Below are 15,855 nucleotides of genomic sequence, written 5' to 3' on the forward strand. Positions count from 1 at the left end.
TCGTCATGCTCTAAAAAGATATAAGTGAAGCACTAGAGCAAATGACAAACTACTCCAAAAGATATAAGTGAAGATCAATGAGTAGTCAAATAATTATATAACTATGTGAAGACTCTCTCTCATAAATAAATTCAGATCTTAAGTACCTTATTCAAACAGCAAGCAAAACAAAATAAAATGACATTGCAAGGATAGCACATATCATGTGAAGAAGCAAAAACTTAGGCTCAGCCAAAACTGACCGATAGTTGTTGAAGAAGAAAGGTGGGATGCCAACCGGGGCATCCCAAGCTTAGATGCTTGAGACTTCTTGAAATATTAATTAGGGATGCCTTGGGCATCCCCAAGCTTGAGATTTTGTGTCTCCTTAATCCTTTTCATATCGTGGTTTCCCTAAATCTTAAAAACTTCATCCACACAAAACTCAACAAGAACTCGTGAGATAAGTTAGTATAAATCAACGCATAACCTTATCATTTTCTACTGTAGAAATCACTAAAATTATAATTTAACATTGCATACTAAATGCCTCTGCATATTTAATACTCCTATCCTCAAATAGAATCATTAAACAAGCAAACATATGCAAACAATGCAATCATACCAACAATCTGTCTAAACAGGACAGTCTGTAAAGAATGCAAGAGGAATCATACTTCCCTAACTCCAAAAATTCTGAAAAATTACCACACTGTAGATATTTTTTTGTTACTCATTTTGTAAAAATTTCAAGATTTTATCATGTTCTGACTATTCACAAATATTCGAAACATAACGGCAAACTTTCTGTTTTTAAAACAGCAACATATGGACTTGAAAAATAAGCATGGTAAAGGCTATACTTGACCTTTTTATTGAACTAAAAGATTCAAAACATTACTCTAAATAACTGTTGGAAATATGCCCTAGAGGCAATAATAAATGGTTATTATTATATTTCTTTGTTCATGATAATTGTCTATTGTTCATGCTATAATTGTGTTATCCGGAAATCGTAATACATGTGTGAATACATAGACCACAAGGTGTCCCTAGTAAGCCTCTAGTTGACTAGCTCGTTGATCAACAGATAGTCATGGTTTCCTGACTATGGACATTGGATGTCGTTGATAACGGGATCACATCATTGGGAGAATGATGTGATGGACAAGACCCAATCCTAAGCATAGCATAAAAGATCGTGTAGTTTCGTTTGCTAGAGCTTTTCCAATGTCAAGTATCTTTTCCTTAGACCAAGAGATCGTGCAACTCCCGGATACCGTAGGAGTACTTTGGGTGTGCCAAACGTCACAACGTAACTGGGTGACTATAAAGGTGCACTACGGGTATCTCCGAAAGTGTCTGTTGGGTTGGCACGGATCGAGACTGGGATTTGTCACTCCGTATGACGGAGAGGTATCTCTGGGCCCACTCGGTAATGCATCATCATAATGAGCTCAATGTGACTAAGGCTTTAGTCACGGGATCATGCATTGCGGTACGAGTAAAGAGACTTGCCGGTAACGAGATTGAACAAGGTATTGGGATACCGACGATCGAATCTCGGGCAAGTAACATACCGATTGGCAAAGGGAATTGTATACGGGATTGATTGAATCCTCGACATCGTGGTTCATCCGATGAGATCATCGTGGAACATGTGGGAGCCAACATGGGTATCCAGATCCCGCTGTTGGTTATTGACCGGAGAGGCGTCTCGGTCATGTCTGCATGTCTCCCGAACCCGTAGGGTCTACACACTTAAGGTTCGGTGACGCTAGGGTTGTAGAGATATGAGTATGCGGAAACCCGGAAGTTGTTCGGAGTCCCGGATGAGATCCCGGACGTCACGAGGAGTTCCGGAATGGTCCGGAGGTAAAGAATTATATATAGGAAGTCCAGTTTCAGCCACCGGGAAAGTTTCGGGGGTTATCGGTATTGTACCGGGACCACCAGAAGGGTCCCGGGGGTCCACCGGGTGGGGCCACCTGTCCCGGAGGGCCCCATGGGCTGAAGTGGGAAGGGAACCAGCCCATAGTGGGCTGGGGCGCCCCCCATGGGCCTCCCCCTGCGCCTAGGGTTGGAAACCCTAGGGTGGGGGGGTGCCCCACTTGACTTGGGGGGTAAGTTACCCCCCTGGCTGCCGCCCCCCATCCAGATGGGATCCTGGCCGGCGCCCCCCCCCCTCCCAGGGGGCCTATATAAAGGGGGGAGGGAGGGCAGTAGTATTACAGCCTTGGGCGCCTCCCTCCTCCCCTGCTACACCTCTCTCTCTCGCAGAAGCTCGGCGAAGCCCTGCCGACATCCCGCTACATCCACCACCACGCCGTCGTGCTGCTGGATCTCCATCAACCTCTCCTTCCCCTTGCTGGATCAAGAAGGAGGAGACGTCGCTGCACCATACGTGTGTTGAACGCGGAGGTGCCGTCCGTTCGGCACTCGGTCATCGGTGATTTGAATCACGGCAAGTACGACTCCGTCATCCACGTTCATTGGAACGCTTCCGCTCGCGATCTACAAGGGTATGTAGATGCACTCCTTTCCCCTCGTTGCTAGTATACTCCATAGATGGATCTTGGTGAGCGTAGGAAAATTTTAAAATTATGCTACGATTACCAACAATAACAGCAAGCAAATCTAAACAAAAGAAAATGACGCGCCAAGCAAAACACATATCATGTGGTGAATAAAAATATAGCTCCAAGTAAGGTTACCGATGAACGAAGACGAAAGAGGGGATGCCATCCGGGGTATCCCCAAGCTTAGGCTCTTGGTTATCCTTGAATATTACCTTGGGGTGCCTTGGGCATCCCCAAGCTTAGGCTCTTGCCACTCTTTATTCCGCAGTCCATCAAAACTTTACCCAAAACATGAAAACTTCACAACACAAAACTCAACAGAAAACTCGTAAGCTCTGTTAGTATACTAAAACAAATCATTCACTTTGGTGTTGTCAAGAAAAGATTCATAATTTTTCTCACATGATGCCTACTGTACCAAATCATTTCTACAATTTATATTAAACAATATAAGCCATAGAAACTAGAAAACAAGCAAACTATGCATCGAAAACAGAATCTGTCAAAAACAGAACTGTTTGTAAAGATCTGAGTTGAAATCATACTTCTGTAACTCCAAAAATCCTGAGAAATTAGGAAGTCCTAAGAAATTTTTCTATTAATCTGATGCAAAAGAATCAACTAAAAATCACTCTTCATCTAGAGATGAGAATTGTTTTCATGAGCGCAAAAGTTTCTGTTTTTCAGCAAGATCAAATCAACTATCACCATAAGCCATCCCAAAGGTCTTACTTGGCACTTTATTGAAACAAAAGCTATAAAACATGATTAATACAGTAGTTTAATCATGTGAACACACAAAAACAGTAGGTATAAATATTGGGTTGTCTCCCAACAAGCGCTTTTCTTTAATGCCTTTCTAGCTAGGCATGATGAATTAAATGATGCTCACATAAAAGATAGGAATTGAAACATAATGGGAGCATCATGAAGAATATGACTAGCACATTTAAGTCTAACCCTCTTCCTATGTATAAGGATTTTGTGAGCAAATTAATCATGGGTCTAAGAATCAACTAGCATAGGAAGGTAAAGCAAGCAAAACTTCAAGATTTTCAACATATAGAGAGGAAGCTTGATATTATTGCAATAGGTAAAAGCATATGTTCCTATCTTATAATAATTTTCCGAGGCATCATGAATGAATTCAACGATATAACCATCCCATAAAGCATTATTTTCATGATGCATAAGCATAGAAATTTTACTACTCTCCACATAAGAAAAACTCTTCTCATGAATAGTAGTGGGAGCAAACTCAACAAAATAACTATCATGTGAGGCATAATCCAATTGAAAATTAAAATCATGATGACAAGTTTCATGGTTATCGTTATTCTTTATAGCATACATGTCATAACAATAATCATCATAGATAGCAACTTTGTTCTCATAATCAATTGGAACCTCTTCCGAAATAGTGGATTCGTCACTAAATAAAGTCATGACCTCTCCAAATCCACTTTCATAATTATCACAATAAGATTCAACACCCTCCAAAATAGTGGGATCATTACCTAAAGTTGAGACTCTTCCAAACCCACTTTCATCAACATAGTCATCATAAATAGGAGGCATTCTATCATCATAATAAATTTGCTCAACATAACTTGGGGAACAAAAAATATCATCTTCATCAAACATAGCATCCCCAAGCTTGTGGCTTTGCATATCATTAGCATCATGGATATTCAAAGAACTCAAACTAACAACATTGCAAGCATGCTCATTACACAAATATTTAGTGCCAAACATTTTATTGACTTCTTCTTCTAGCACTTGAGCACAATTTTCCTTTCCCTCATTTTCACGAAAAACATTAAAAAGATGAAGCATATGAGGCAACCTCAATTCCATTTTTTTGTAGTTTTCTTTTATATACTAAACTAGTGATAAAACAAGAAACTAAAAGATTTGATTGCAAGATCTAAAGATATACCTTCAAGCACTAACCTCCCCAGCAACGGCGCCTGAAAAGAGCTTAGTTGACGGGGTGTTAGTGCCGCTTACCTAGCCTCCCCGGCAACGGCGCCAGAAAAGAGCTTGATGTCTACTACGCAACCTTCTTCTTGTAGACTCGTGTTGGGCCTCCAAGCGCAGAGTTTTGTAGGACAGTACCAAATTTCCCTCAAGTGGATGACCTAAGGGTTATCAATTCGTGGGAGGCGTAGGATGAAGATAGTCTCTGTCAAACAACCCTGCAACCAAATAACAAAGAGTCTATTGTGTCCCCAACCCACCCAATACAATGGTAAATTATATAGGTGCACTAGTTCGGCGAAGAGATGGTGATACAAGTGCAATATGGATAGTAGATATAGGTTTTTGTAATCTGAAAATATAAAAACAGCAAGGTAACTAACGGTAAAAGTGAGCGAAAACGGTATTATAATGCTAGAACAAGGCCTAGGGTTCATACTTATGCTAGTGCAAGTTCTCTCAACAATGATAACATCATTAGATCATATAACAATCCCTCAACATGCAACAAAGAGTCACTCCAAAGTCACTAATAGCGGAGCACAAACGAAGAGATTATTGTAGGGTACGAAACCACCTCAAAGTTATTCTTTCTGATCGATCTAGTGGGCTATTCCTATAAGTGTCACAAACAACCCTAGAGTTCGTACTAAAATAACACCTTAAGATACACATCAACCAAAACCCTAATGTCACCTAGATACTCCAATGTCACCACAAGTATCCGTGGGTTTGATTATATGATAGGCATCACACAATCTCAGATTCATCTATTCAAACCAACACAAAGAACTTCAAAGAGTACCCCAAAGTTTCTACCGGAGAGTCAAGACGAAAACGTGTGCCAACCCCTATGCATAAGTTCACAAGGTCACAGAACCCGCAAGTTGATCACCAAAACATACATCAAGTAGATCACGTGAATATCCCATTGTCACCATAGATAAGCACATGCAAGACATATATCAAGTGTTCTCAAATCCTTAAAGACTCAATCTGATAAGATAACTTCAAAGGGAAAACTCAATTCATTACAAGAAGGTAGAGGGGGTGAAACATCATAAGATCCAACTATAATAGCAAAGCACGCGGTACATCAAGATCGTGCCAAATCAAGAACACGAGAGAGAGAGAGAGAGAGAGAGAGAGAGAGAGATCAAACACATAGCTACTGGTACATACCCTTAGCCCCGAGGGTGAACTACTCCCTCCTCGTCATGGAGAGCGCCGGGATGATGAAGATGGCCATGGTGATGATTTCCCCCTCCGGTAGGGTGCCGGAATAGGGTCCCGATTGGTTTTTGGTGGCTACAGAGGCTTGCGGTGGCGGAACTTCCGATCTAGGTTCTGTTCTGGAGGTTTGGGGATATATAAGAGGTGTTGGCATCGAGAACAAGTCAGGGGAGTCCACGAGGGGCCCACAAGGTTGGAGGGCGCGCCCTAGGGGGGTGGGGGCGCCCTCCACCCTTGTGGAGGCCTCAGGACTCCTCTAGTGCATCTCCGATACTCCGTGGGCTTCTTTTGGTCCAAAAACAATCATCGTAAAGTTTCAGGTCATTTGAACTCCGTTTGATATTCCTTTTCTGTAAAACTCAAAAACAAGGAAAAAAGAGAAACTGGCACTAGGCTCTAGGTTAATAGGTTAGTCCCAAAAATCATATAAAATAGCATATAAATGCATATAAACATCCAAGATAGATAATATAATAGCATGCAACAATAAAAAATTATAGATACGTTGGAGACGTATCAATGAGGCACTCTCCTCTTCGTCCTCCTCCTCCTCCTCGCCCCCATCCTGTATGGATGAGGCCGCAGCGTCTCCGGACCGGTTGCCCGAACGGATCCTGCAGTGGAGGCCCTCCATGGCCTCCGGTGCTTCTTGCTTCTTGCCCTTCTTAGCGGGCACCTTGTAGGGCACCACGACCAGCATCTTCTCCAGCTGCTCTGATCGAGGCCCCTCCGGTAGCGGCGCCGGTCCGCTGATCTTCTTGGCCTTGGCAAGCCATCCCTGCAGAATCCACGTAACAAGGTTAGATCGAATCTCATGTAATGTGAATATCTGAACACTCTTCAAAGAGACATGCCACTCACCTTCCTTGGGGGATTCGCGACGTCAAGACCGATGTCCTTCTCCTCGGCCGACCACTCCTTATGTGGCTGGAACAGTTGTCCCCATATCTTGTCGGGAGTAATGCCAAAGAGGTGCCGCATAGTAACCGGATCCTCAGGCTCATGCTCCCACATGGGCTTGGCCCTCTCCGGGCAAGGGAGGAGCCCATGGTGGAGCATGATCTGGAACACATCGACCAGCTTCGCGCTGGTCTCTATTACGTTGTCGACGCGCTTCTGGAGCGCTTTGATGTCGGCAACACATCCCCAGTCCAGACTCTTGGTGGTCTAGGAGGCCAATCTGGTGGTGGTCCGGATCGGAATGCGGGGGCCGCTCCCCATGCGGCCTCCCTCGGCTCAGTGATATAGAACCACTCCTTCTGCCACATCCGGACGGCGTCGACGAAGTAGCCGTCCGGCCACTGGACCCATGTCAGCTTGCTGATCATGGCCCCTCCACAGTCTGCATGCTCGCCGCCGACCACCTTGGGCTTCACGTTGAACAACTTCATCCATAAGCCGAAGTGCGGCTGACCCAAAGGAGCGCTTCACAAACGACGATGAAGGTCAAAATGTGGAGGAGGGAGTTGGGGGCTAGATCGTGGAAATCCAGCCCATAGTAGAACATTAGCCCCCGCACAAAGGGGTGCAAGGGAAATCCTAGCCCCCTAAGGAAATGGGGGAGAAAAACTACCCTTTCGCCCGGCTCCAGCGTAGGGATGATCTGGCCCTCTTCGGGGGCTCGATGGGTGATGTTGGCCGGCAAGTAATCGGCCTCCTTCAGCTGCAGTATATCCTCGTCGGTGACGGAGGAGGCCTCCCACTTACCATTGGCGCCGGATCTGGCCATGATTGAAGGAGGTGAAGTGGGATTGGCTATGGAAGCAGGGAGAAAGGGCACTGGAGCTCTGAAGGGTTGCGAGTGCGGAAGGAAGGAGAAGGCGTGGGATGCAGACTGTAGCGGCCCCCTTTATAGACTGTGGGCAGGCCAGAGATCCCTTTTTTCATGCTATTATCCTCTCCACTTCCCGATATCTCCGCAACATTATGAGCGGGGAGGGGAATCAAAATCATTAACCATATCCCCCGAAAAGCGGGACACGATCTCCACCTTGAGGGGACGTGTCAAGTGTGGCGTCAGCCTCGAGCCGCGCTTCGAGAAATAGTAACTGCTTAACGTTATGGCCGGAAGCGACTCTTCGTTGAAGGATAAAAAGTTGTCAGATAAAGGCACTATTTGTGCTTGAGCGATATTTTTATTATTACCTTCGGTGTTAAGTAAAACAGTCATTTCAGACTCCGAACATCACTTGGTACCAAACAGGGGGAGACTTGCTGAGGAACTCGCCCCGCAAACGGAATACAGGCCGGATGAATGGATACCGGATACAAGTCTCGGTGTTGGAGGCAAGTTCGGGGCTACTGAGGGAGTCATGGACTAAGGGGTCCTCGGGGCGACGGCCCATTGTGCATGGGCCGGACTGGTGGAGCGATACTATGACAGGAGATCTATGAAGCCGTGGTGTGCCCTCCAAGTCAAGAAGGCATAGGATCTCCTGATTCCTAATTGTAATTTGTCTTCGGTAACCCTAAGCCTATCGGTGTCTATATAAACTGAGGGTTGTAGTCATTAGGGGGAGAGCTATCTTCATCCCCCATAGCCTAGGGTTTAGCTCATGCTGATCTCGAGGTAGATCTACTCTGTAAACCACATTATACAATCAATACAATCAAGCAGGACGTAGGGTTTTACCTCTTCGAGAGGGCCCGAACCTGGGTAAACACTGTGTCCGTCGTCCCTTGTTACCCATCAATCCTAGATCCACATCTCGGGACCCCCTACCCGAGGTCTGCCGGTTTTGACACTGACACCCGGCGTGTGTGGGTCGGATCCGGCCGGATCTGACCTGCGGTGGTCCGAATCGGATCCATTGCGGTGGTGCTCTGGGAGAAACCCCTGCTCACCCATTGTGTGAGCCAACCACGACGACGTCACTGGCATCATATACCTTCCTGGAGGCGTGGTCTTCGAGCTGTTCCACGTGGATCTGCTTCTGCGTGCTACAAGTCGTCTTGCTGTAGGGATGTGTCAAACTCCGAGTGAGAACCATGCATTGGCTTTGTCGATGTCGGCAGCAGCAGCGTCTATGGATGTCGTTTTCCTCACAGGAGGTGCCATTGTGGAGCTCCAGCACCTACAGTACATTGTTTTGTGGTCTCCGGGTGAAAACCTAAGATCGGGCTCGCCAGATCGGATGACGGTGTTGTGTCCTTGACAACACTACCTCGTTGGAGGCGTCATCTTGGAGGCCCAAACGACAGCTTTTTTGCTACGTGTGCTTGAGGGCGGTGCATTTGGTGGTGGTGGTGCAGACAGCTTGGGGCCGACGGTGGTGTGTTTTCTTCTTCATGTGTTTCTCTTAGGTTGTCCTTCGCGTGGTCTCCTCCTGTTGTTGTGCATGCTGAAGACCCTCTCATGGTTGTCGTTGTGCTGCGGCGAACTTCGGGCTCTTGGTGTTGTCTCGGTTCACCTTTGATCAATGACGACACAATGATGCCTCCCCAAGCAGCTAATCGTTTCGACCGCCTGTGGCGGATCTCCCGGTCAAGGTTCGTGTTAGTTTGGCACTCGTTGATTATGGGTGATCCTCTGTTGTGCCATGGGGCTCGGTTCGCACGTTGGTCCGATACGTTAGGTTGTTTGCCGAGTCTTGGTATTGTGATCTCTCGACAGCACCCCGCATCTACTTATGTCTCTCGTGGTGTTGGTCTTTCTGCCTGCTAGCTAGGTCGTGCCTGCTCCTGGGCATATTTTTCTCATCTTCTGTAACCTTGTTACTTGCACGGTCTTCGGCCCGGTTTCCCTTATAATCAAGGTCAATTTGTTTAGGTTTTCGATCCGGTTTCCCTTATAAACTGGATAAGCCAAAGCTTAAGGGGCGACTCTTGGTTTTGGCAGCTTTGTGAGCAACCCCTCCCCCCGGTGACCGTTCAAAAATAAGTGTATTTAGACGTGTTTCAGTGTGTAGATTCACTAATTTCGGCGACAGTTAATTTCGGACGGAAGGAATATGTATGTATGTATGTATGTATGTATGTATGTATGTATGACACATTTAAACGTCCAAAGAGAAAGTTGGAGCACCTCTTTATATAAATCATTATTTACCAAACCCACCACCTTCCTGATTTAACGTATTTTGATCAATTCGATTTACAGAGGACAAGGAATATCCTGAAAGGTTTTCTGAGGTGTCCAATAGTTGCGGGATCCAAATGTAACATAACGAAGGGTTGACATAAATTTATACTAGTATTAATATGTCAACCATTCGTTAATAGTATCATATACTAGTATCATGCATATGATACTAGTCTATGATACTGCGTAATGCAAAATATCATAGGCTGGTATCATAGAGTACTATATTTATTGTCATGCATGACACAAAGTAGCACATCATTTAATATGATACAATATCATGATATGATGCTCAAGCATCTCTTTCTTCATTTAATTCTATGCCATCTCATCAAAATTGTTTAGTTGGCATGCATGATACTATCTATGATACTATCACTAGTTGTTGGGGCACAGCCTTGCTGCACCGCCTGAGGCGTGCCGCTGCGGTGCCATGTAGGCACTCCGCTCTTTTCTCTTGCTTCTTTGTGATTTGTGTGGCACATCTGCATGCAAGCGATGAGAGCCTCTTCAACGAAGTATCTTGGTTGTTCACATGAGAATAAACTAAAACCACATCATATGCAATAGCACAATCATGTGCAAGTTGTTGGTTGGAAACATAAGATACAACAATAGAAATTTGTAAGATGGGCCAGGGCTTATATGAACATAGAAGCAACAGTCTTACAGCCTAGATGACTGATTACAGAGATGAGAGGTGGTTAGAAGTAATAGCTAGCACTGTCCAAAAGTTGTGAACTAATAGAAGGTCGGTTCATGCCAAAAGCAAATTGAGATTCCATGACCCGCAATGGACAGCAATATAATACATGTTTCCTAGAAGCATACAGAGGAGTAGAATCATGGCAGGCGCAAATTGAGACCCCGATATATCACTTCATTCACAAAGTGAGCAAGCAGGAACATTGATGGAAGCTACAGTTTGTAATAAAATCTCAATGTGAATGTGCCACAACAGAACCCAAAGCATCTTGTATTTCGTCAACGGTAGCCATCACACTACATAGAGATGAGATGTTAATGAAAACCATCTATATGTCAAGGAAGCAAGGGAACAACATTTAGTATAATCAGGAACACCTTACCTAGTTAGATATATCTACTCATTATCAAGAATGTCTGAGAAACTTTGTGCTTCATAGTAAAGATCATGCCTCGGCTCATCCAGATGGTTGTCGTCACCAGCCTGATCTGCCCCAGTGGCAGAGCCAGAAACTTGGATTAGGGAAGCCAAGTGCTGTCAAAATAGCTTATGGAGGGCCAAACCATAGGAAAGCAGCAAATAAACACTGATTCTACACTGTTAATCAGCAATTTAGTAGGAAAGCTCAGATGTTAGGGGGCCCAGGGCCCCTGCTAGTCCCCCTGCCTCCGCCACTGATCTGCCCAGAATGCTTAATATCATTAAAAAATATTAATTCATGGGTAAGGATACTCCCTCTCTCTCAGTTTATAAGGCGTGCGCGTACCCCTAGGTCGTCAATTTGACCAACCTAATACAAGTCAAATATTACAAAAAATATACCAATATAAACTTCATATGTTCTATTTTCAAACGGTATAATTTTTGTGCTATATAGTTTATATTAGGGTGATAAAATTGACAACCTAGGTATACGCACAGGACTTGTAAACTGAAACGGAGGGAGTAGTATATAACAGCTATAAGAAATAAATCTTTAGAAATAAATAATTGATGCCACGAATAGGGATATCTATAATTGAGTCAACTTATCATATATTTGTCTCGAGATGGCACATATGACATTGGCCGATGCACAAGGGCAAAGAACAAATAGTAGTATGTGCATTCACTATCAAGCATTTGCTATGTGAACCACAAAGCTAAGTGGGGTTAAATTGGAGAACCAAAAATTCAGTTCCTTAACAATATTCAGAAAGATACAATTTACATAAATATATACTCCCTCCGTCCCAAAATCCTTGTCTTAGATTTGTCTAGATACGGATGTATCTAACACTAAAACGTAACTAGATACATCCGTATTTAGACAAATCTAAGACAAGAATTTTGGGACGGAGGGAGTATATATATATATGATTTACGAACACTTAAAAAATGCTACACAAGCATCAAGAGCCAATATTCGTATGGATAAGCAAGCCATCAAGAACAGACAAATTTCCCACTGAATGTAGTATGCCCTATGGATAGAAATTTTCAGATAGTGCCATAACAGAACAAGGAGGCATTCAGGAAGTGCAAATTAACCTGCCCAATACATAAGGCAAGAACTTGACTGAAGTCAAGCCATCTAGGTAGTTCCCGGTGGAGAAAGGAACAAAGCACTCAAAAGAAGCAGAGTCAGAACCTCGAATCCATTTTCACCTATTGCTTTATCAATTGTCAGAAACTCCCTATTTCCATCAACCAATTTAATAATGCGCTGTCGAGCAAGTACCACGAGAATGTACATCACTGGCATCTTTTGGTGTAATCCAATCTAGAAACAGAAGCAACTGTCAGAGGGAGAAAACTGTCTCTTCTCAGTGCCGTCATCCAGCTCTTACCTATGCAGACCCTGCTAGACTTTCTATTAGAAAATATAAAGCCACAATCAAAGGGACCAAACGTATCCTCAAACTTGTCCAAAGCCTTCAGCGTGAACCTACACATAATTAAGATGTTATGTATACATTTATTATCCTATATGTTGTCTATCTAGTAAGAAAAGTACATCCTATTCTGAAACAAAATGCAATCTATCTTTGATCAGAAGTCAAAGTAGTCTGAACAAATACTTTTAATTATCCAGACAAAAAATTCTATAGAGATCTTAAGAAAATAATAAATATGATACCGACACGATTAGAACTATGGAACTTAAACCGGTACAAAATAACATATCACAATGTTAGCGAGAGCGAGAGCGCGAGCGCGAGCGAGGGAGGGAGGGAGGGGGGAGAGAGAGATTGCGTGTTACTATAGCACAAAACAGAAAACTCAACGAAGTAGGAAATAAAATATGACAATACAATCATACACGGATACAGACATCAACCAATCATCAAAACTTATGCTATAGAATGATAAGTGACCCATACTTTCAGAATTTTCCCTGATGAAGTTTTCAAGTTCTGTCTTTTGCCATCAAATGCTTTAACTGGTTCCTCATACATCACCTTTCAGAAAGGAGAAATGGTTTCAGACCAAGGGGATTCTTGTATTATTATGTAACACACTAAATAAAACAAAAAAAGGGCAGTAGCATCAGAAGTTCATAACCACCTCTATGCCATTCTACTTGTACCATTATGCAGTCTGCCTCTGGCCACCAGATCCAACACAGGTATGGAATCCCTTCCACAAGAGAAATATCAGAGTTTTAAGGCTGCATGCATGCACATTTGCAGATTTTATCTTGATGCTGAACTTTGCAGGGTACCAATGTACCATATTGGCTAAAGGAGCACTTCACAGATAGCAACAAAGGATGGCAGTGAGTGTAATGTTTACATATTGAAGCAGATTTCACTCAAGTTCGAACAAATGACATGTGGATGACTTACCTAAATTTCTATCCATTATATCAAGAATTCTCAACAGAGAAAGAGGTTAAACATTATCCCAACTCAACAAACTATCACTACTGTCATAGTTCAATGCTACTTCCTATTGTTAAATTGTCCCAGGTACTTCACGTGAAGAATGGATGTGGCTAATTGATTGCAGGATAGTAGCTGTAACGGTTACCTCCTCCATGGCGCGGGGCAGCGTAGGGCAACTCTGTGGCGTCTTCGCCGCCGCGCCCAACACCAGCTTGGGGGCCATGAACCCGGAGCGCCACTCCAGCTTGGCCGTGACCATGGGCTGCGCAGGATCCGGGGTGGCCTCTCGGGCATCACCTTGGTGCTGCTGCCGTCGCCCACAGCGGCGCAGAGCTTCATTATCTTGGCGGCGGCATAGGCCTCGTCCCGGTTCTCTCCCGTCAGCTTCTCCACCTGGTCCTTTGAGAGGAACGCAAACGAGCCGTGCAACAGCGACGCCGTGGGAGAGACTCGCCTCCCTTCTCGGATCTTCCACCGCGACGCGCACAGATCTTGGGGCAGAGGAAGCCAAAGGCCGGGAGATGGCAGCGAGGGACGGGAGGAGCAGAGGCGACGCATCGTGCGAGAGGAGAGAACGGATCTACTGTGGGTGCATCACCACGGGCGGGCGGCGACGACCAAGATCGACCAGGAGGAGGTGGGAACCGTCGCATGGGAAAGCAGCGGAGAAAGAGGCAGAGGGCGAGCAGCGAGAGGAGCGGTTACGTGATTAACTCATTTTCCTTCTCTATTAAGCCTCCGCTGGCTCTCTCATTTTTTTCCTTGTGATTAATCTTTCCAATGGATGCTTAACACGTGGCTAGCACGAGCAGGCGTTATTGTTGTGGATTACGGGCAGCCTAAGAGTATTTAGATCACTACTTTTATACTCCTTCCGTTTCAGTTTACAAGTCCTATGCGTATATTTAGGTTGTCAATTTTATCACCTAATATAAACTATATAGCATAAAAATTATACCGTTTGAAAATAGAACATATGAAGTTTATATTAATATATTTTTTGTAATATTTGACTTGTATTAGGTTGGTTAAATTGATGACCTAAAAATACGTGCACGTCTTATAAACGGAGAGAGGAGGGAGTATTGCTTTACATAGGCAGTAATAAAGACATCAGTACATCAATGGCCGTGTAGGAAAACTCTGAATCGATCTCAAGCGTACGAATACGAGCCGTTGGCGGAAAAATATTCGATTTTGCTTTCAAATGCTGAGTTCTGCGTACACGCTCCAACGGCTGCAATGACAGTCAACTCGGCCTGCCAACGAAGTTGACATTCGGAGCATATTTTTTAAAACGAAGACGCACGAAACGTTCGGCTTTAAATTAATAAAGCCACAAGGCAGCATCCACACAAGTTTAGGTTTACAGATCAAACGAACAGCAGTTCAGCGGGCTCGACGTCCCGGCAAAGATAAAGCTAACACCTCAAATAAGCGGTGATATCTCATATCAAGGTTCGCGACACCAATAAACTAAACGCAAAAGGCTCAAGCTTGTTGTTTTTGAAGTCTTGCTCTCGTCATGCACAGCTTGATTTGCTCCATCGTCTCGATCATGCGTTCCTCGTCACGCTCCAAGCTTGTTGTTCGGAGCATATACGCAAGGGATACCGACGGCAGGGCCCAGCTTCTGAAAATAGCGATTCAGCTCCGGCACTACCAATCGGCGGCTAAAGTAAATGATTGCTTGCTCTCTTTTTTTTTCTTTTAGAGTGAGAAGTATACTTCCTCCATTTTAAAATATAGTGCTTCCTCTATTCCCGTGTTTCAAATTTGACCATAAATTTAACCAACGAGACCGACAGCGGCGGGAGCAAAAGTTATAGCAGTGAATTCGTACTCAAAAGAAGTTTTCAATTATATAAAAAAATTCTCCCGCCGCACTCGGTCTCGTTGGATAAATTTATGGTCAAAGTTGGACCTCAGGAAATACGGGCGTACTATATTTTGAAATGGATGGAGTATCTTTCTTTTCTTTGGGGTAGAGAAGCATATCTCTTGTTTTTTTATCTTTAAAATAACACAGCACTTCCAGTGCCTCTCGGAGCATCTCCAGCACGTCTCCCTTCACCAAAAAATATGCGGTATAGGATGAGTTGAAAAAGAAATGTGTTCCAATAAATCTTCTTTCTCCAATATTTTGTTAAGAAATGGCTTTTTTGTGCTTCTTCAAGTTTTCTTAGTGTTTGTGTCTTGCTTAGGAAGACGAGGCGGTAACGGCTTCTTGGAAGATTGAATAAGGTTCTTTCCGCCTAGCCCTTGTGTCGATGGTGTGTCTAGATTCGTCGGAGGGCGTGTGGAGGTGTGTCTCCGGTGGATCTCGCGGGATTCGGTCGGTGTGTGTTCAGGTTGAATCCTTTCGATCTAACTTCTCTTCATTCGGCGGCGGTTGTTTGTAAGGGCATATTTATCCCGAAGATGTTTTGG

General features: G+C 44.1%; 1 protein-coding gene across 32 annotated transcripts; it reads right to left on the reverse strand.

Moving 5' to 3' along the window:
• Window positions 1-10,394: 10,394 nt before the first annotated feature.
• LOC109755963 (uncharacterized) lies at window positions 10,395-14,142 on the reverse strand. 32 transcript variants are annotated; one of them, XR_012184274.1, is made up of 7 exons: window positions 13,571-14,142; window positions 13,106-13,177; window positions 12,922-12,999; window positions 12,388-12,485; window positions 12,089-12,320; window positions 10,941-11,041; window positions 10,395-10,854 (listed from the first exon to the last, which is right to left on the reverse strand). XR_012184274.1 is itself a non-coding variant. In XM_073499963.1 (4 exons), the coding sequence occupies exons 1-3, from the start codon at window positions 13,682-13,684 to the stop codon at window positions 10,955-10,957; spliced, it is 279 nt and encodes a 92-aa protein (XP_073356064.1). In that variant the 5' UTR covers window positions 13,685-14,142; the 3' UTR covers window positions 10,395-10,854; window positions 10,941-10,954. The 32 variants fall into 32 exon arrangements, 2 of the variants coding, with proteins under 2 accessions (XP_073356064.1, XP_073356063.1); XR_012184269.1 differs by having other exon boundaries at window positions 10,941-11,046; window positions 12,089-12,485; XR_006663735.2 differs by having other exon boundaries at window positions 10,941-12,320; window positions 13,571-14,140.
• Window positions 14,143-15,855: the final 1,713 nt, after the last annotated feature.

This window comes from Aegilops tauschii, chromosome 5 (genome assembly GCF_002575655.3).
Source record: "Aegilops tauschii subsp. strangulata cultivar AL8/78 chromosome 5, Aet v6.0, whole genome shotgun sequence".
NCBI lineage: Eukaryota > Viridiplantae > Streptophyta > Magnoliopsida > Poales > Poaceae > Aegilops > Aegilops tauschii.